Source organism: Eptesicus fuscus, chromosome 4, assembly GCF_027574615.1.
Source record: "Eptesicus fuscus isolate TK198812 chromosome 4, DD_ASM_mEF_20220401, whole genome shotgun sequence".
NCBI classification, from domain to species: domain Eukaryota; kingdom Metazoa; phylum Chordata; class Mammalia; order Chiroptera; family Vespertilionidae; genus Eptesicus; species Eptesicus fuscus.
Genome location: NC_072476.1, coordinates 24,252,752 through 24,274,199, shown reverse-complemented (window position 1 = coordinate 24,274,199; position 21,448 = coordinate 24,252,752). Strand labels below are relative to the sequence as shown.

Genomic DNA, 21,448 nt, shown 5'->3' with positions numbered 1-21,448 from the left:
TTGGTGACTGCGGAGCTGAGGTGGGTGTGTCCCGAAAGGGCCGGCCTGCACAGATGTGCGGATCCCACACTGCTCCACTCTGGTGTGAGGGGCTGCCGTCAACACAGCAGATCAACACTCAGAGGCTTGTCATTTTTTAAATAACAGTTTTTCGAGAAAATGGCAGTGTCTTATTCTAACAAAATCAGTATATGATTATTTTAGGACCCAGGCAAGCCAAGTGTCTTAAGAAAGGGATGCCTTTTCCACTTTGCATGAAGACGCCGCGGACTGCTGGTGACAGCACTGTGCTGCCTCCACAGATGGGAGGGGACCAGGGTCCCTGCCATTGCAACTAGGTCCCTGGCAGTCAATGCCGCTCTCCATCCTCATCTGGTTGTTTAGAGGGCTCTGTATTGGATTCAGCATTGCTTTGCCAAAAATTCAGCAAAAATTCAGCATCCGCTTTGCTCTAAATGCTAGAGCCAGCCCCAGCCATTCCGGGGGATTTTTTTCTGGGACGCTCACCTCGGCAGGAAGCAGGGTGTAGGAGTAGAACTGCTTCATTTTAGTCACCAGATCGTCTGTGGAGAATGTCACATACTCCACAAACTTGCGGTTCAGCAGGAACCAATCAGAGCCGCCATCCACGGCAATGCCCTCTGGGATCCGCCGGTCCCCCAGGCGCCACATGTGGGCGTCACACTCCAGGAAGAGCCGGTCCAGGCCCTGCTTCCGGATGAACCTGAAAGACACAAAGAAGTGATTAGCCCAAAGGTGCCTCCACCCAGAGTCCAAATGAGATGGCTCAATCCCAGCGATCAAAGCATTTATGGAGCACTGACTGTGTGCCAGGCACCGAGCCAGGGCTCTGTGTATACGCTGTCCCTTGGATTACACAAAGAGACAGGTCACGCTACCCCTCTGAGGCGGGTACTATTATTACACCCATTTTACAGATGGGGACACTGAAGCTTAGAGAGTTTAGGGCACTTGCGGAGCACAACTAGATAGCAATGATCATCCAGCACATCGACTTCCTCTTTAGAAAACTTTGAAATCATCCTTCAGTGCCATGGACGCCTTGGTAACTTAGTGAACACAGCCTGTGGACACTCATCTCAGAATAATGTTCTTAGATCATAACACACAGAATGACAAAGTATTGAAAAAACAGGAAGTTTATGATATAGTAATTCTGTTGCTTTTTGACTCACACATTGAATACAGGATTATAAAATATTTCTTAAAACACCGAATTTATGATAATTACCCGTGGTGTGTTTCTTTCTCGACACATGAAATAACAAGATCTTGTGGCAGGTCTCATGACCACTGTAAAGTGAGGAAGTGGTGAGCGTAAATGACACTTAGGCGTAGACTCATCAACTACTATGTGGTATGAAAATATGTGACACTTAATAGTTACTGCTCACACTACTGTGGTTTGGACTCTATATTTAGGTAGATTTCAGTGAAAACAAAGAACATTTTCCTCCCATTCAACATCATGGGCCCTGAGAACTCCATCTATGAACCTCAGATGGACAACTCCAGCTTGAGAGAATAAAACACATAAATATTTGGGATTTTGCAAGGCAGGCCGGCAGCTCTGGCACTTCCTCTTTCGTAAATGCAGAAAGCAATGGTCGAAGAGCTGGTAATACAGTTGTGTGGGGACACTGGACAGAGCAAGAACCCAGCCTCTGGCCCAAACTCTGTGCATTTACGGTGAGCATTAATTGCACACTTACTATGTGCCAGGCATGGTGCTGGCCCTGTGCAGGGCAAGGAGGAGTAAGGATGATCCCTGCTCCTTAGGGGCTAGTTACTGAGTTGGGAGCTTAGTCTAGAAGTCTCACTGCTCAGGGATCCTGCTGCTCCCCCAGCTCTACAACATAAAGTCACCCGTTTTAAAGTGTACAGTTCAACGGCATGGAGTTCATTCACAGTGTTGTGCAACCATCACCTCTATCTAGTTTCAAAATATTTCATCACTCCAAAGGAGACCCCATGCCCATAAGCAGACCCCATGCCCCATACCCCTTAGCCCTTGGCAACCACCAAACTATTTTCTGTCTCTACGAATTACCAATTTTGGATATTTCATATAGAAGGAATCCTATAATATGTTGGCCTTTTAAAAAATATGTTTTCATTGATCTTAGAGAGAGAGAGGAAGGGAGAGGGAGAGAGATAGAGAAACATCAACTGGTTGCCTCCTGCACGCACTCCAACCAGGGACCAAACCCACAACTTGGGCATGGCACATCAGTGGCCACACTCCAGATGGGGCCAGAGCTGTTTCAGAACAGCCTGCAGTCTTCCACAACAGGGCTTCTAAAATGGGCTGGATGTCCGTGTCGCCCCAACATCCAAAGGTGGAAATCGTAACCCCCAATGTGATAATGTTACAAGATGGGGCCTTTGGAAGCTGATCAGGAGATGAATGGGGATTAGTGCCCTTATAAAAAGGAGCCCAGAAAGATCTGTAATCCCTTCGGTCCTGTGCCCTGACCGGGAATCAAACCGGTGACCTTTAGGTGCATGGGAGGATGCTCAACCAACTGAGCCACACCAGCCAGGGCTGTTGGTCTTTTTGTTTGGCTTCTTCCACTTATCATAATGTTTTCAAGGTTCATTCACACTGTAGCACATACTGGTGCTTCATTCCTTGTTTCTGTCAATCCAGCATCCGTTCCTCCGTTTTCTGGGAACCACATCTCGACTTTACTTTGGACAGTCACTAATCTTCAACTTGGGTTTGCACCTAACCCTAACACCAGGGGTTGAACATGACCCAGGCTGGTCAATTCCATCTGCTCGGCTGCCACATTGGTTCAGGAACGGGTGAGAGATTCAAGCTGGTTTTGAGATTGGGTCCTGGATTTTTGCTGAATTTACCAGGATGGAAGAACCTTCTATGGGATTTTTAGCTGAGAGAATGCAAGCCTAGAGCTGGCTGGCAGCCTCTTATCACCACGAGTATAGAGGCTGTCTGACAGTGGAGGGAACACAGAAAGAAGTGGGAGGGAGGCCACATTACATGGGAGCCCAGGGAAAGTCGCCAGCTTTCTGAGGGCACACAGAGACGCGTGAAGGACATCCGCCAACCAGAAGACCCAGGCATCCAACATCTCTGGTCTTGTTCTTTCTCTAACACATCTTTCCAGGTGCCAAATCCAAGTAAGTTTGGCCTCACATGGTCGAGAGGTCAGGGATCTCTTTGGGGGATGTGACCTGACGGGGGTTTTCATTATACTCACCATATCACACCAAACTTGGATTTAACCAGTTCATTAGAAGTAGCCCAGAGTTTAGGAAAATAAAATCCTATCTCGACTCTGGTTGATGCTAACTTATACAATAACATACAGTTGGTGCATTTAACCATGCTTAACACTTTAAGTTTTAGATAATTTATATCAAAACTTACATGGTAACCAAGACTAACCCAGAGAGAGAAATAAAAGGTATCCAGGTGCGAGGACTTGCAAAATTTTTCTTTCCATGGACCAGCGTTTTAATTTTATGTTCCATTATATGGGATAATAGCATCGCCTTGCAATTTTAATGTGATGTCCCAGACCATAATATCCAAATACAATATTTATGCAGTAATCTCCAAAATGAAATATTCATGGGGTTGGGAGATTGGTTGCTGTATTTACTGCATTCCAAAACTGATAAGCTGCAAACACAAGCTTTGGTTAATTATGAGTAAAAATAGAGACAACCGCTCCCAAGGTCTCAGAATTTTCTAAGTTCCTGGGTTGAGAGGCGCTACTGGGACCTGGGTCTGGGCTGGGAGAAGGTGCAGAGACCCAGGGTCTGGGTATCTAGCAGGTGAAAGGAATCAGCTGCTTAGGAAGTGACTTGCTGTTTTCCTGTCCTGTGCATTCACCATACCTTGGAAAGGTCAAGGTTGAAAATCAAGGTAAGTCAGTCAACTCCTGGATGTATCTTTTCATAGATGCAGGCGCACTAGGAAGCATGGTTCTCAAGGAGGGCAGGTTGATTTGCAGCAAGGGGCCCAAGACACTGAAGGTGACTAATGACGCTCTCCTCCCTACAGTTTCATTCCCCATTGTCTTGGTTACCTGGGGCAACTGGGTCAATAGGTGGAACTACAGAAAACTACAGTCAAAGCTCAATAGGATTCTACTGGGATGTCACAGGTACCCAGTCTACTCGGCTGAGCATCAAGGGAACCAGATGGGAGGTGAGGAGAGGCCCTGATTCTCGCCCCCAGGAGGAGAATTCGGTTAAGAAAGCATCTGTAGCCTTTGGAAGTGATTTCCGAAAAGGCAGGCAATGAAGAAGCCCCTCAATTCAGTTAATTCCCTCGCTGCAATCTCAGCATCGTCATTGAGTAGGAAATTATTCCAGAACTGTCTTGTCCTATAATGAGTTCTCAAAGGAAGAACTCTGCCCCTTGGATTTTACAGCATGTTTGAGCACGAAGGGATCTTAGCAATCAGCTAATATAACTAATTCAACAGATTAAACACACAGACACAGACACACTGAGACCCAGAGGGATGGATGAGCCAAAGTCATCCAAAGTCACATAGCCTCGGGGAAAAAACTCCCCTTCTCCGCTTTTCCTGCCCAGTGATCTGTCACTGAACCCAGATTACTCCTTTAGCATTAGTACAACCTAAGCATTTTAGTTAAAAAATAAAGCCATGGGACAAAGCATGAAAGCCACAATGTCTGAAGTCAGCCAGCTATGTGAATGGGCTCACTCATGACAGCCACATGATAATGCGGGGGCCAAGCTTTGGGCACTGGAGCCAGACTATTTGATTCAAGTCCTGCATTTGCACTAACCTTGGGCGACCTGAACATGAGATGGCTCAGTTTCTCATGTGGAAAATGGTGATCATAATAATAGCTGCCTTACAGAGTGGGTGTGAAGGTTTAAATGAGACGATATATGGAGAGGGCTTAGCAAAGTGCTCAGCACATAGTAAGTGCTCCATAAATGCTCACCAAGATGCTTAACCTTTTTCCTTTATCAAGCTAGGACATTTAAATTTCTATCTCTCCTGCCATTTGGTATGGGTTCATGTAGGGCACGGGCGTAACTAAGGAGAAACCCTGTATAAAAGGAAAAAGCAGGATATTTCAGCACCAAGGACAGAAGCTCAAAGCCCCCCCACCACAATGAACCCCATCTCCTGCTGTTATGTTAGTTAAGCAATGCCCATGCTTGTGGTGGCAGAGGTGGCAAGTATCATGGGTATCCTAATTCTGTCCAAGCACCATGAATACAAAACCCTCCTACCTTTCCATGCCATGAGTCAGTGAGGGTTTGGCTCACTGGGTTCCTAGTTTGGCAGCTCCATAGGGGCCCTGCTGGCCATTTGTCTCAGGCCCAGGGTGGGTTGTGACCCTTCCTGACCGGATGACTTGTTCCTTCCACCAGTCGGGTCAGAGTCTGCCTGTCCTGTGGCTGGTCTACTCCTGGCAGAACAAGGGGGCTTGGGGCATTCCCTCATTCAGCAGCTCTAGAGAGCCCCTTCAATACTCCAGGTCTACGTGCTGAGAATATGCTCATAAATAAGATGGACACCACCCCTGCTCTTCTCTCTCTTCTAGAGATAGAGACAAAAGAATGAAATAATGCCATCTACCATTTATTGAGCATGTACTATTTTCTAGGCCCTGCTCCTCATACCTAATATGTATTCTCTCCTTTAGTATTCACCACAATCCTTCTTTTTACAAATAAGGGTTCATTTTACACATGAAGGAATCAAGACGCAGAGCGAGTGAGGAAGTTTTCCAAGGCCACCCAGCTGGTGAGTGGCAAGGGTGGGATTCCAACCTTAGCAGCGAGGCTCTGGACTCCACACTCTTAGCCACAAGGTTATAATGCTGCTCTAACAAATAAACAAGTAGACACAAAAAAACGACAAAACACATTAATATGTAATTAGATGTTTGTGGTAAGTGCTCTACAGAGAAACTCAGAGTGCGATGACAGAAAATAAAGAGACAGGGGCTTAGCTAGTGATGACTGCTGGGGGAGCTTCCCTGAGGAGGTCAGATTTAAGTTGGGTGAGAAGCATGAGAAGGACTCGTTTATCTGAAGTGTTGTGGGGGAGAGTTTTATAAGCTTTATAAGAAATAGCATGTGCAAGAACCCACACGAGTGGAAAGAGGCTAAGGTAGCTGGAGTCAGAGCTCCAGGGGAATGCTCTGCTTCCCTACCTCACTGAGGAGTAGACCAGCCACAGGACAGGCAGACTCGGACCCGACTGGTGGAAGGAACGTATCATCCGAATGTACATGTGGCCTGGACAAGGCAGGAAATGCTACAAGGAACATACTTTGGGGATCAGTGTAGCGCAGTGGCCAGGAGTGCAGACTGGAGCCAGACTGCCAGGGCTCCAGTCTGTTTTGCACTTAGGAGCTATGCATCATTTAATCTCTCTAGCCTCAGTGTCCCCATCTGGAAAATGGGCATGATAATGACTTATATCATGGGGTTGTTGTGGGAATTGAAAGAATTAGTATCTGTAAGGCGTTTAGGACAGTTCCTGGCACACAGTACATTGTCTATGTGTTACTATTATTATGCGCCTTGTGCTAAGAAAGCTGATTTAGGTTTGACATTCAAGGATGAAAGAAAAACAGAGTCAGGGGCCCAAATTCTGGAACCTACAGTTTCCCAGCCCTGTGGCCCATGCTCTTCACCACACTCAGGGCCCAAAGCAACTTGCACCCCCAAGAGTCTAAAGGTCCATTGAACGCTGATTGGTTTTCCGCATTTCACACATTTTTAAAAACAATGTTTGCTGCCTTTTATTCTGATTGTAAAAGTAATGCATATGTTTCGTAGAAGCTTGGAACATAAAAAGAAACCAAAGAAAATAAAAACGATACTCTGCTTCTCAGAGATGATGCTGTGACATATTTTCCTTCTGGTCTTTTGTCCTACTTGACATGCGTTGTTTGGAAAAAAGAAAAGCTCCAAAATTGACCTCAAAACCCAAGCCGAGGCCAGGGGCAGGTATGTGTGCACCGTGGTGTGGGTGCCTGTGCGATGCTAAGCAGTATTTTGACACGGTTGCCATAATGGAATTAAATAAAACGAACATGCAAACAGCGATAAACTCACTGGTTGTGTTTAAGAAAAGCTAAAGCGAAAGGCAATGTGCTTTCCCCACTGGAGACGAGATACTGATTATCTTCCCACATCCATCATGGTGCTACAAGACAGCTGGGAGAGAGCTCTTCTGCTGATGAGCAAGTTGGCACCAAAGGGCCTCCTGAAAGCAGGTTTGCTTGGAGGAGGTTCCTGGCCTGGCTCTCGAAGGATTTGCCAACTTTTGGCTAAAGAGTCGCCTGTTTACACATCAAGGGAGGTTTGGGTCTGAGGATTAGTTCAGTGTCAGAGTGAAGGCGCTGCCAATCCTGGGGCTGGGCCCTGTCCTAGCTTCTTTCCGGTCTAGCCTTCTTGCATTTGAAATGCTAATTGTTTCCCTAGGTCCTAGGCATTGCTGGAAGTGTTTCTAAAATGTTAATAACTTGTATACCATCTTCAAGATTTTTCTCCATTACCATCACCATCATCACTACCACCACCATCAACTTAATAGGCAAACTATGTGTTCCAAGAGCTTATCCATATATTCATTCATTTAATTCCTTTTTTTAAAAAAATATTTATTTCAGAGAGGAAGGGAGAGAGAGAGAGAGAGAGAGAGAGAGAGAGAGAGAGAGAGAGAGAGAGAGAGAGAGAGAAATATCAATGATGAAAGAGAATCACTGATCAGCTGCCTCCTGCACACACTCCACTGGGGATTGAGCCTGCAACTAGGGCACATGCCCTGACAGGGAATCAAACTGTGACCTCCTGTTTCATAGGTCAACGCTCAACCACTGAGCTACGCCGGCCAGGCTCATTCACTTAATTCTTGCAATAAATCTATGTGGTTGGCTTTATCATCATTTCCATTTAACAGAGGAGACAACTGACACACAGGTGGTTGATGTAACTTACCCAAGGTCACATACCTAGTGAACAGTTAGCATGTAAGTCCTGCAGAGTCTGGTCCCAGAGCCTGGGTTCTTAATTGCCCTGCTATGTGCTTAATGTAGTAACTTTAGGAGAAGTCCCTTAATATTTTTATTGAAAATGACTTTTAAGTAGCTTCGACTATTTTATTTAAACTTAGTCTTATTCTAAGCATAATACCCATGGAGTCATGGGCTAGACTGGCAAACTACATACATTTTCATTGATACATATTGGATCAATACCCAGCTTTCCCAGTATGCCCATTTAGGAACTATCCAGAATAACGCCACACATCACGGGTGGATCCTGAACACACTCTGGGATAGGCTGACTCTAGAAAGTAGTGGAAGGACCTGATTTCACTCCCCTAATCATTTAAAAAATGATTCTGCTTAAAGTCATCACCTGTGCACCCCAAGAACTTAAACAGGGGCCTCTCAGATCCTGGGGTGACAAAAGAACTCAGGCCTTAAAAGTGGGACTGAACCACTTCTAATCCCAGCTGTGCCATTCACTAGCTGTGGGGCCTTGAGCATGTTCAAGCAGCTCTCCATGCCTCAGTTGTTCTCATCTCTACAATGGGGTAACACCTGCCGAGTGAGGCTGGAATGAGATAACACACTTGAAAGCCCAGGGCCTTCCCATGGTCATCGAGGAAACTCGGGCCTCCACAATTCCGACATCACTGTCCAAACTTTATAAAGACGAGGAAACGACAGTCTGGGGAGTCAAGGTCATTTGTTGAAGTTCTATGGCTGTCACATGACATAGCTGGCTGTAGCCCAGTGCTCACGCTCTTAAAACTACATCACACTGTACCCCAGAACTGAGCACTGGGCCTCTGTGACCTTGAATTAGGTAGAGAACTTAGGTCAACCAAAACAGGAAAAGTCCCTGAGGAAACACTATTCTGGCTGAGGGAAATGCTTTTTCCTCTCCATCTCCCTGTAAGGGACCTGTCCCCACACACTGGGATTTGATCAGGTTGCCAAGATGTGGGAAACTTCCCTGATGATCCCTAAGCCAAAGCCAGGGGCTCCTGGGGGTGTCTGCAAAGACCCGCTTACTCAGGCTGCGAGTAGACTTTGGGGCACCTGCTTCTGCTAGTCCTGCCCAAGCTATCCAGGAAGATGGTAATTGTGCTGTGTGTCTTTCACTATATCTAGGCACTTTATTTTTGGAGGAAAGCAAGGAGGATCAGCGAACACAACACTCCCCTTCATTTAATTACAGGAACAGTCAGGACCAATTTGGCAGCTATTAAAATACTAGTTTGCCTTGATGCCATCTCTTCGCAGCGGGAGCTGGAAGTCCAAATTGGCTGCTAAGGGCCGGCGATGGGGACGGAAGGTCAACACCGCTATTAGGAACCACGTGGAGTTAAAAACAGAGGCACCATGTGGCCTGTTCTGTTTGTCTCACTGCTTGCTTTTGTCCCTCCCCATCGCTTGGTCTTTTAAGCTCTCTGCTCTGTCACAATGTCTTTTACAAGAACTGGCCCAGAAGCATCGGGATGGGAAGGGACTTTGGGGACTCTTGTTCATCCCGCTTGTTTTCCAAAGGGAGGAGGGGAAGCCCAGAGAGGCTGAGTGGCTGCCTCAAAGCCAGCCAGCATGTTGGAGGCAAGCAGGACCAGAGCACAGAGAGCTTATCCATATATTCATTCATTTAATTCCTTTTTTATAAAAAATTATTTATTTCAGAGAGGAAGGGGAGAGAGAGAGAGAGATAGAAATATCAATGATGAAAGAGAATCACTGATCAGCTGCCTCCTGCACACACTCCACTGGGGATTGAGCCTGCAACTAGGGCACATGCCCTGACAGGGAATCAAACTGTGACCTCCTGTTTCATAGGTCAACGCTCAACCACTGAGCTACGCCGGCCAGGCTCATTCACTTAATTCTTGCAATAAATCTATGTGGTTGGCTTTATCATCATTTCCATTTAACAGAGGAGACAACTGACACACAGGTGGTTGATGTAACTTACCCAAGGTCACATACCTAGTGAGCAGTTAGCATGTCTGTAGCCCAGTGCTCATGCAGGGACGCCCAGCTCTGGGGACACAGTCCCCTGTGTCTGAGCCCTGGCCTGGCCTCGCTGTGTGAGCTTAAGCAACTCCCTTCATCTTTCTCAGTCTCAGTTTCCTTATCTGTGAAATGAGGCTAATAAGCTGGGAAGGGTCACCAGCTGGAGCCACAACATTAAAACCAACACAAAGGACAGTAGAACGAATGAAAGTTAAGTTAATGGGAAAAGGGGGGGAGTCACAAGGTACAAACACCCAGTTATGAAACAAATAAGACCTGGGACTGTCATGTACAGCGTGCTGACTACAGTCAGTAAAACTTCAGTGTGTATTTGAAAGTTGCTAAGAGAGTAGATCTTAAAAGTTCTCATGGCAAGAAAAACACCTGTAACTACCTGTAGTGATGAATGTTAACAAGACATTTTACAATATATACACATATCAAATCATTATGCCGTGCACCTGGAACTAAGATGATGCTATATCCTTACTTAAAAAATAGACTCCTGCCAGTGAACTACTTGGTGATCTGATGGGATGCGTTTATTTTACTTTAACCCTCTCCAGAAATAATGAAAAAGAATTACACAACCAAAAAAGCACTAAGAGCCAGGGCTTGGCGATAGCAGTTGGACCGCTTGAGTAGCCATGTCTGAAGTCAGACACTGATGCTTTAGTAGCATTATACAATGACTCCCTTTCCTCCTTAAGCCACTTGGAGCTGGGTGTGTGTCATTTCCCACCCACCGCGTCCTTCCTGACACAGGACCAGCACAGGGACCGGAGCTGAGCTCTGCACACGTGGGACAGAGGACGCGGGAGACAGGCATAGGCTGAGCTTCTTTGTGTCGTAGGTGAGACCGCAGCTAACGAAGCAGAGAGTGGCAGACGATGACATGCTGGTTCATGTTACTATTAAATTAACACAAAATTACTGACTTGATTCATCAAGTGAGAGAATCCAAGCTGAGGACTCATGGGTGGGTGTTGGAACATGTGAGCTCTTCTGTCCTTGGATTTTAGGGTTTTAGAAGGAGGTGCAAGCAACATCTCTTTAGCCTCAGACTTTGTCCTGTCCCATGCTATTTGGGTACCACCTGTCAACTGTTGATGCACATCAATTAAACGGGATATACTCACACACCCAGAGGCACGACTCTGGCCCATACACCATCTGTTTCTTTCTCCCAACAGCAACATTTTAGTCCAATACTTTTCATGGCACTGCCATCATTATCATCACCACCACCATCATAGGGCATTTATACTATGTCAAATGTTTTTATGCAGCATCTCATTTAATCTTACCAACAATCCCATGAATGTAGGTCTATTAATATTTCCATTGTACAGGTAAAGGAAAAGGCTCAGAGAAGTCAAGCCACCAGTCCAATGTAACACAGCTAGGACACGGTAGAGCAGAACTCTAACCCTAGAGGTGTAATCTCGAAGCCCATGACTTTAACCTTTGTCTGATACCCAGTTCCTAGTAGAGTGGCTGGAAACAGTAACCAGAGAATAAATACTGACTAGGCTGAAACAAGAATAGGAGGGTAGATGTAATTCAGACATGTTTATCAACTTACAATAAGCTCTGTTCTCAATGTGTGACTTTATTTGCCCAAAACATGTATGAGAAGGTTACCTAGAAGGGAAAAGGGTCTTCAATCTCTACCGAAGGAGGGGACATGAAAACATGGCCTGGTTTTGATAGCTAACCACCTCCAAGGAATCTTGTTCAGCTCTACCTCATTCCCATGGGCTTTGGGGCTAGAGACCTGGGTTCAAATTCCAGCACTTTCCAGCTGTGTGACCAGGGGAAATCCCTCCCCCCCTTTTTTTTTCTGACAAAGGGGGCTACTAATTCTTGTTTCTGCATTGAGTGACTGTAAGAATGTAACTGGATCCTGCATGAAAAGGGTCCAGCAGAGCAATGGACACTTAGCAGGGACACAACACACAGAGGCTATAATTCTTCTTCCTCCGCCAGGCCTCCCCCACCTTAGTTACCGGACATGCTATACTCTTCTGTGCTGATTTACAGAGCGTCCTCAAATCTGGGGCTCTTTTTATAATCCTCACCTGAGGATATGTTTATTGATTTTTAAAGAGAGAAAGAGAGAGAGAGAGAGAGAGAGAGAGAGAGAGAGAGAGTGAGAGAGAGAGAGGAGAGAGAGAGAGAGAGAGAGAGAGGAGAGATTAGTTGCCTCCCATACACACTCCGACTGGGGACCAAACCTGAAAGCTAGGTATGTGCCCTAAATGGGAATCGAACCCGCTACCCTTTTGGTGTACAGGATGATGCTCCAACTGAGCCCCCCAGCCAGGGCAAGGAAAGAATGCAGGCTGTCAGTAGGACAGGAACAATCTATAAATAGACAGCTGGATGAAATCAAAGTTCAGCTGCAGGAAATCGATACACCACAAGGACTCTGGGGTGACTACTCTAAAGCCCAGGAAACGGAGCCCGCTGCTTCTTTTGTCCCTCCCTGCTGTGGGTAACTGAGTGAACTAAGTCACAGAGCCAGCCAAAGCCACACCTCCACCAGCAGCGGCGAGAACACCGAAAGCAGAGATCACAAACTGAAATGCCAACGGGGCCAGGTAGGGAAGGGGGACAGGTGAGAACTTCAGAGACTTGGATAAACTTCTTATCTTTTAAGATGAACTGGAGATCTGGATTTTCATGGGAAATACTGCTATTTTTAAATGGGGCTATTAATTCTCAAATAGAACACCTGAAGTAAACACAACAAAACAAAACCAACATGAGGGCCAAATAAGACAGGTTAACGAGCTAACATCACCCTATGAGCTGTTAGGTTGTGTCCGGAGGTCAACTCTAGAAAAAGGCTCGAAGATGCTAGAGTGCTCCTGGGCTGGATTTTAATGGTATTTTACCTCTGGATGGTGTTGCTGATCATGCAATCCCTCCTACAGGGGGCGCTCAAGACTGTATCCCTTCAGGCTGATCTCTGGCCACGGAGATTTGGACCCCGTTCAAAGCTGGATGGTAGTGATGCTATTTGGCCCTGTTCATTTTAATGAGGGAGGCGCGATGGGTCCAATTGGGCTTTGGGTGCCTCAAATTTCTGCCAAAGTCTTGGGCAGCAAAGTGAGGCAACGGTGAGGGCACAGGGCTGGAGTCAGGATACTGGAGTTCAACTCCATGCTGGCATGCAACTCTTTTCCACTAGAGAGTAAATTCCCTAAGAGCGAGGATTTTGTCTTGTTCACTGCTAGAAGGCTGCCTGGCACACGCTTGGCATTAGGCTAATATTTGTTGAATGACTGGCTGACCAAATGGTTGGGGACATCACAAGCTATGGGCCTCAGGCTTCCCACCAATAAAGTGGGAATTAACAAGGCTCCCCTATTTACCTCGAAGTTGCCACAACGGGACACTGGATACACAAAAGTGCTTGACAAAAGGTGTAAAGGGCCATGACCTGAGGAGGAACATTTATTATGATCGCTGCCCTTCACTGACATCAGAGGGGCAACTTCAGATCCCACCGTGGCTGCCTTTCTCCCACCCTCAGCTTTCTTCTGGCTGCACCAGACTGCTTAGAAGGAAGCCCCAAAATGACCACTCAGATTTTCACTTCCATTTTGTACAAAGACGGGGGAAGATATGCTACCTTGCATTGTCCCGGCCGTGTGACTTCAAGAAATTCATATCTCGGTATCGGGAGAGAAATGCCACCAGTTGGTCATTTGTCCTGTAAACAAACAAAGAGGAAAGTTAGAATCCACCAGAGACCACGGGGAATTGAGTCTTGGCTCCATTCTTTGTCACGGAAAACAGCATCCCTCCTCCTTTCACACCACACCCGCTGAAAAGGCTGTATTCTTTGATGAGTCGCCATCACTGGCCTCGCCACACCACACTAAAACGTACTGTCTGCGTGTCTCCTGTATGCTCCCTGCACTGTGAGCTCCTTGGGGATAAGCATAACATCTTATTTTGGAATCTTCGGTGCCCAGCCTTGGGCTTGACAAATAGTAAGTCATCATTGCGTAGCTCAATGCAAATACATAGCCACTCCAGGGCCTTTGCCCTTGCTGAGCGTGGCAAATCCTGTCCTGTATCTTCCCTTTACTAGCCGCCTGTGGTTATCCAGGTCCCCTTTCAAATGTCATCTCATCAGAGAGGTGTTTTATAGCCACCCCACCTAACGTGGCACCCGCGCCCCCCCATCTCTACCTTTATCATATCACTTTATTGACTTCACCCTCTTACCAACATCTGAAGATGTTGAACTTCCTGATATTAGGATTTTAAGTTCCATCAGGACAGAACTAGCTGCACTTGCTCATCACTGGCATGTAGCAGGAGCCACATGAATGTTTGTGGATGAATAAATGACTCAGAGTGAGGTGAGTGTGAACTGACTCAAATGTATTTTGAGAAATGAATGAATGAGTGAGTGAACGCCTGACTACCAAGTTCTCAATAACCACTGGGCCACTGATTGAGAGATCTTTAAAAAAGATAAAGTGCGATACAAACAAATGACAACGTTCCCAGCATTGTTATCCCAAACGTATCACCATCCATCTCGGCACTAGCAGTGTAGTCACAGCTAATCAGCGTGTGCACACAGCTGTGACAGCATTTTAAAAGGCAGTCACACCGGTCTCCATCTGCCAGAAATGTAGTCTCCTCTTCCACTGAATAAACCCAAACAGGTAACCGGTGCTGAAGTGACAGCTCCTTTATCATCGGGCTTCTCTGCTCAGGGGTTTTTATTGAGAAGAAAAGGGTTAACCATTGTTTCAAATTGGGAGAAACGTGCAGGCAGTGAAAAGGAAGGACATTTATGGGAACAGACTGGAGGCCAGACCTTTGCGCGGCAGGCGGGTGCCTTAGAAGGTGATGCCTGGGCTCAAGACGCGGGAGAATCTGGAGACAGATCCCTGGGGCTCTCCTGACCAGGCTCTGCGTGTCTCGAGGTAAGTCATTTACCTTCCCTGCACTCACCTGGGTGGGTTTAAGGGGCACACAGTAGGTGCACAATAAGTACAAGCTTCTCTACTCTCTCTGCCTCCCATCATCTGGTCCAAGCCGCCACAACCCCTCACTGCTCGCTCCTTCATTTCCCTGCATCTCCCTGCAGTCGCGCCTCTCCAAGCCCCTGTTCTGTGATTGGATGACTCATGTTTGACCAACTCATAATTCCAGCGGAGGGGGCACAGAGCAGTTAAGAGATGCTGCAGTGGAAATGAGCACTGCCGATATCCCGTCCCATTACTGAAATAAACACCGATGCAAAACCAGCCCTTCCAGCAGGCAGGCTCCAGAGAAACCCCGTGCGCCTGCAACGAGCTAAATCCGGCACACACAGCGACTCAGCCCTGCCGGTGCTCAGAGGTGAACCCCGGGGATGCAGACAAAGGCTCGCCCCGCATGTCTGCACAGTGATGGTGCGTCTCCTGTGTGGACAAACCCGCCCACTCACTGCAAGGTGAAGCCCACGCGTGCCCCACGCCAAGTGACGGCAGCTTGTGGGCAGAGGGCCTCTTGAAGTTGCTGGGAGAGGTCTTAACTGAAGCAGCCTATAAAACATTAAAGCGAGCTCCCTCCCAACCATCTACACGTCCTAGCATTTCCTATTCACCAGCCCCCTCGCTACTCTCTGTGCCAGTTCATTATTGTTGTCCTGATGAATACGGGGACAAGTTAACCTCTGAATGGGTCCCTGGCAGCAGGAATAATAAACAGGAGCCTCTCAGTAGCCTCAGTGGGAGGATTGAAGGGGTCGGGTTGGGGCTCCCGGGGGGGCCCCCTCTCTCGAAGCCTCAGGCCTCCCAGGGTCAGCGGCTGCAGCTCCATTTGGCAGCCCCAGAAAGCCCTTTCAGGGCCCTGAGCTGGGGCCATTTTCACATTTACCGCTTCACCAAGTCCCCATCTGACGGGGATGAATAGGCATTTAGCGAATTTACTTAGCGATGCTTCCACATGAAATCCTCTCAAAAGATGACATCTTGGGGGAGGGAGGGCCGGTGGGGAGGGAGACGTGGATTCCAGGCCCAGAGCTTGTGGGTAAAGCCGCTTTTCAAAGCAGAGAGCGGTGTCCCCTGCCTGTCCCCTCTCCCCGGGGCCCGGTCCCCCTCGCTCTCCCTCTGCATGAAAAGCCTGCTGGGAATTCTAAAGCCTGTCTCCCAGCTCTTCTCCAAGGGGAGAGGGAATTCGGCTGGGGACCAAGTTTTCCTATTGTTGCTTGCAGACGCCTGTCGATAATTGCCTACATAATATTTAGTTCTCTCCAGATAATTAACAGCTTGCGATCTGTTGACATGTTACCCAGTCCTAGTCTCTCTCTCCGCCCCTCACACACACTTCTCCCTCACTCTCTCTGGTGGAGTCATTTGCCAAGTGGCTCCCACAGCTCAGCACTGTGTCTGTCTCCCCAGCAATTTCTTTGCACCTCGTGCAGAAATCATTAGAAGGCGCGTCTCTTCCTCTGTCCTCTGACTCAGGATGGTGACTCGGGTCCATCACGGTCCCCGCTGGGGACACTGGGACATCTTTGTTTTGATAGACATGGTTTTCAATAAATACATATTAAAATAACTGTATTGGAACCATATGGGGATATTGGTTGAAACGAATAAATAAATGAATAATGAAAGAAGCTCCACTGACCACGTATGGAATGTCCACCATAGCCCAGGCCCCACGTTACTGCATTTAGTTTTCACAAAGATGCCATCAAAGGTGAGCTTCATTTCCATTTTACGGATGGGCAGCTGAGACTCAGAGAGGTCACCCTTTTAGTAAAATGAAGATTCAGGATTGGAACTACCAGATCGACTGCTTCACCAATGAATGTGTGAATGAATGAATGAGTGAGTGAGTGAATTCCACTCCAGGTGCAGAAAAGATACGGTGCTCTGAGGCCTCCCCATTGCATCTCGTCTTTACAGCAAGAGCACCAGCCCTCTGCCGTGAGACGCCGTATCTCAGGCTCCCCCCAGCACCTCCTGAGTTAAACTCTGCTTTTTAACAAGATTCCCAGGTGAGGCGCCTGCCCTTTAGAGCTTAAGAAGTGCTGCTTTAAGTCAAGCATGGATAGCGGTAGTTAATTCTCTTTCCTTCTTCATCTTCTCCCCATGGGCTCTTCCTGAAAGCCCAGACCTCGAGCATGTTCCTTTCATCTCCGTAAGCCTCACGTGTTGCGAGTATTAAGTAAAATAATGCGTGTAAGACCTGTGCAGTGGCACCTGGCATATCCTAAGCCTTTGATAAATGTTGCCTGTTACCTAACAATACAGGGTGGAGCAAACGTAGGTTTACCGTTGTGAGTACATGAAACACAGAGTTTATTCTTATGTTCTTATTTATTGATTATTGTATTAGTTTCCATATGGGCAACTGTAAGCCTCCTTTTGCCCCGCCCTGTGCTGTTATTGCCATTTTGAGCGGCTAAGACATTTGCACGGGCTCAGCAGTGCAAGGACCCAGCCTACTTTGAACTTGGGAGGCTTCCTGTGCATCACACCCACGCGATGTTCTGCAGAGCACGGTCTGAACACGCCTAGAAGGGACTTATCCAGTCTCCAAGCCGGTGTCGGAGTTGGGAACTGTCTCCCAGGGGCCCCTGCACCACCACACGTGTCTAATATGCAGAATGGCTCTGGGCTGCACACACAGGGAGGGGCATGGCACACCCCCCCTCCCCCAAGAGCACAGCTACAGCTCAGGAGCCCAGCCACAGCCATGCCATCTGCTGGCACGTGTGACAGGCGAGGAGAGGATGGAGCCTGCTTAGCCTCCACTAGGAAGAGGCCCAACACAGAGCCCACTTCCCTTCTCTGGGTCCCTCCTGCCCCCCACACTTGGGCCCCAAATCTCCTCCAATAGAGGATGCTGAAGAATCAGGGGTGCTCACGACTAAGGGTGAGGCTGACGGTGCTCAGGCGGAAGTGAAGCACAAGAGTTTTGTGAATGTCAGGATTCAGGATTTCAAAGCCCTGATGCAGACTGGCACGTCTGCACAGACCCGAGGGACCAGATTCAGCCCTCCTGGGCACGGGGCATGGGCCACCTGTGGAGCAGAAACGTGCAGGAGGGTAGTGAAGGAAGGACTGTGGGATGGGACAAGCAGAGGGTGGTGAGGGTCGTCTGAGCTCAGTTTCTACTCCTGGTGTATCATCTGTACAGTGATCTCACCTCATATGTATGTTCCATTTATATACCACATTAGCTTCACCCTAAGCAACAATATATGTGATCACTTGTGTACCTTTTCCCCCTCAAATTTTAAATTGAGGTAAACACATAAGCTCGCATTTGCCATCTCAACCATCGTTAAGTGTAGAGTTCCATAGTATTAAGTACATTCATACTGTTGTGCAACCATCACCACCATCCATCCCAAAACTTCTTTTTATCTTGTAAAACTGAACTCATTAAATAACGACTCCCTATTTCCTCCCTGCCCCGAGCCTCTGGCAACCACCATTCTTCTTTCTGTCTCTATGAACAGTCAAATTCATACAGTAGACAAACGCTAGATACCTCACCTAAGTGGAATCACACAGTATTTGTCTTTGTGTGTGACTGGCTTCTTTCACCCAAAATCCTGTCCTCAAGGCTCATCCACATGGTAGCATATGTCAGAACTTCCTTCCTTTTTAAGGCTGAGTAATACTCCATCAGGGCGTACCAATGTTATGTGGTTTCCTGTTACATGTGAAAAGCAACAACAACTACTTCCTGTGTGACTCCTACAGCAACCTGGCCGCCAGGGGCATATGTAGGGTGGCCAAGGGATCTGGTTTGCCCAGGACTGAGGGGATGCCTCGGGCATAGAGTCCTTAGTTTTAAAGTCAGACAGTCCTAGGCAAACCTAGATGAGTTGGTGACTCCAGGCAGATCGATCTGCCGAGGGATGTGTGACCACAGGAGAAATGTCACACTCTGTCCTTTAATGACGAGCCGAGGCGTACAGAAAACACAATGGTGGGATGGCCAACTGTAACCCTGTCCTATGCTTTTAAAATGATGATTATGGAAACTCAGATTACAGCGAGATAGAGAACGAAATGATAGCAATGGCAACAACATCTGACACTGGAGTGCCTGCTATGGGGCCAGGCACTATTCTAAGCATTTGTTAACCCACTTATTCCTTATGGCAACCCTGTGAAGTAAATGCTATTATATTCATGCCCATGTTTTAGGACAAGTACGTACCTGACTGTTTCATGCAATGATATGTCCTGCTGTTCTGTCTAATAAGCACACTCGGGTGAACTTCACCTTTTAATGGTTGCACAGAATTCTGTGGATGGGCACAGCCAATCCCCTAGCGATGGTCATTTAGATTACTCCCCCCTTCCCTTATAGATTCTGCTACTATGAACGTCTTTGCATATTTATCTTTCCAGATGTAGGTAGGATAGATGGATTCTATAGGATTAAATTTCTAGATGTGGAATTGTTCATGCAAAGGGCCCTTTTTAGTCTCTCTTTGCTTTCAGAAAGAGGCACGAATGGGAATGAGGCTGCCCCAGTGGAGGGCATGGCTGGGGCCCCCCGCCATTGCACAGGAAGCAAGCCGGCCGGCCACCAGGCAGGTGGGGAGGGGGAGAAAATGGCAAAGATGATAGACTAAGAGTGGGGGATGCCCTGCAGAGACTGGTGGGCTTCTCTGGCAGGCTGGTGAGGCCAGGCAGGGGCCATCTTGCTTCCTGCTACCAACAACCAGTGGGACCCAAATGGGCTTTCCGTCCCGGAGCAAGGGGTGTGCATGGGGATGCACAGAGCTATCTCCTCCAATGCCCAGGGAGTTGCTCCGGCTGGTGCCCATCTGTCTGCTAACTGGGCCCCTTGGACAATACTTTTTTTGGGAGCCTGGCTATAGTCCTGAGATGAGCAGGCATTGGGTCTAATTCTGTTCTGTTCCTCCAGGACTTGACACATAGTAGGTGCTCAACAACTATTTACTGACATGCTTAACAAATGCCCCGGGGGTTGGGGGCTGGTGCGCAGGGCTCCTGGGTGCGGCTCCGGACCTAGCACAGCGCCTGCCTCCCTAGAGGGGCTCTGCCCAGGAAGGCAGAGAGCGTTGTCCCTCAATCTGCATCCGTGCCTTTGCCCAGCCCATTCCCTTACCCAGGATGCTCTTCCCCATGTCCTCACCCAGAACTGGGAGAGTCGCGGGGCAGCGAACCCCAGGGCATGGGCACACACGGAGTCATTCCATTGCAGAGATCCTCTCTTCATTGCCTACCAAGTGCTAAGTGCGCCTCCTCCCTCCTTTAACCTCACCATCACCCCAGCAAGCCAGCACTAGTTTACACGTGAATAAGGTCGGGCTCAAGGAGATTTAACGACTTGACCACAGTCTGAGGAGAGGGGAGAGGAGGTAGGGACCTCCGCTCCAGGTCCAGAGTCAGGGCTTGTCTCAGTCCTGCTTCCTGTGGTGAATAAGCTTTGTGCGTGTGCTCTGTTTTGTTAGAAAGAGCCAGGAAGCAAACACAGGAATCGCAGCGGCCGTCTGAAGCCTCCTACGTCCCTTCAAGGGGACCACTGCCCACACGGGTTGCACAGCGGGAGTGACAGATGAAGCCTCTGTCCCGGGGGTGGGCCGTGCTTTTGCGCTTGTCTGACATCTGAGCCCCGTCACCTACTTTCCTCTCCCTGCATTCCACCTCCAGAGTGGTTCGAACCCATTTCCCACGTGGCTTATTTCTGTTTGGGTGGGGGCCATGACTGCCATCACTTTGTCCCCGACTCTCTGGATGGGTCATGCTTGGATCCTACTGGAGTCTTCTTGTCTAATAAGGCGGCCAGGATTCCAGAACAGTAAGAAAGGTCCAGAGCAAAGCACCGGGATCAGAAAAGGGTGATCCCCGATTCGAATGCAGTCAGTTCACAGTGACACCCATGTTTGCGAGATGCAGGGGGAAATGGGTGGGAGAAGCTAGGTGCTGTATTTCTCCCAGGATCCCGTGGGCACAATTACAGCCACAGTCGGGGACCGATAGGCTCTTCTGGAACATAAGTGGGATCACGCCCCCTCTTCTACTTAACATCCTCGATTCTCTCCATCCCCTGCAGGGCGGTGCCCTGACTCCATAACAAGCATGCAGGGTGGTTTGTGAGCTTGCCCTGCCTGCTCCATCTTTGCAATTACTTGAAGTTTTCTAAGCTTCCTGAGCTCTGCATCACTCTAAGGCTTTGCATGCTGTTTGCTCTCCTGGGAAACAGCTCCCATTTCCTGGACGGATCAGGTGCCAGACACCTGGAACCGCAGTGGGTAAGGGAGCTGTGGTCCCGTATCCTCAGGGAGCACACAGGACTGTGGGGAAGGGAGGCCTACAGGTAGAGTCTTATGATGGGGGTGAAACACGGGGTGAACTGACGCACCATGCACGCTGGAGACGCCAGGGGC

General features: G+C 48.1%; 1 protein-coding gene across 1 annotated transcript in view; it reads right to left on the bottom strand.

Annotated features, from left to right (window-relative positions):
- XYLT1 (xylosyltransferase 1) overlaps nt 1-21,448 on the bottom strand; it is a 299,870-nt gene that overhangs the window by 24,405 nt on the left and 254,017 nt on the right. Inside the window, exons 6-7 of the mRNA XM_028145748.2 lie at nt 13,685-13,765; nt 508-724 (exon numbers count right to left, since the gene is read on the bottom strand). Of these exons, the coding sequence (XP_028001549.2) occupies nt 508-724; nt 13,685-13,765 (298 nt within the window). The remainder of the gene's footprint in view (nt 1-507; nt 725-13,684; nt 13,766-21,448) is intronic.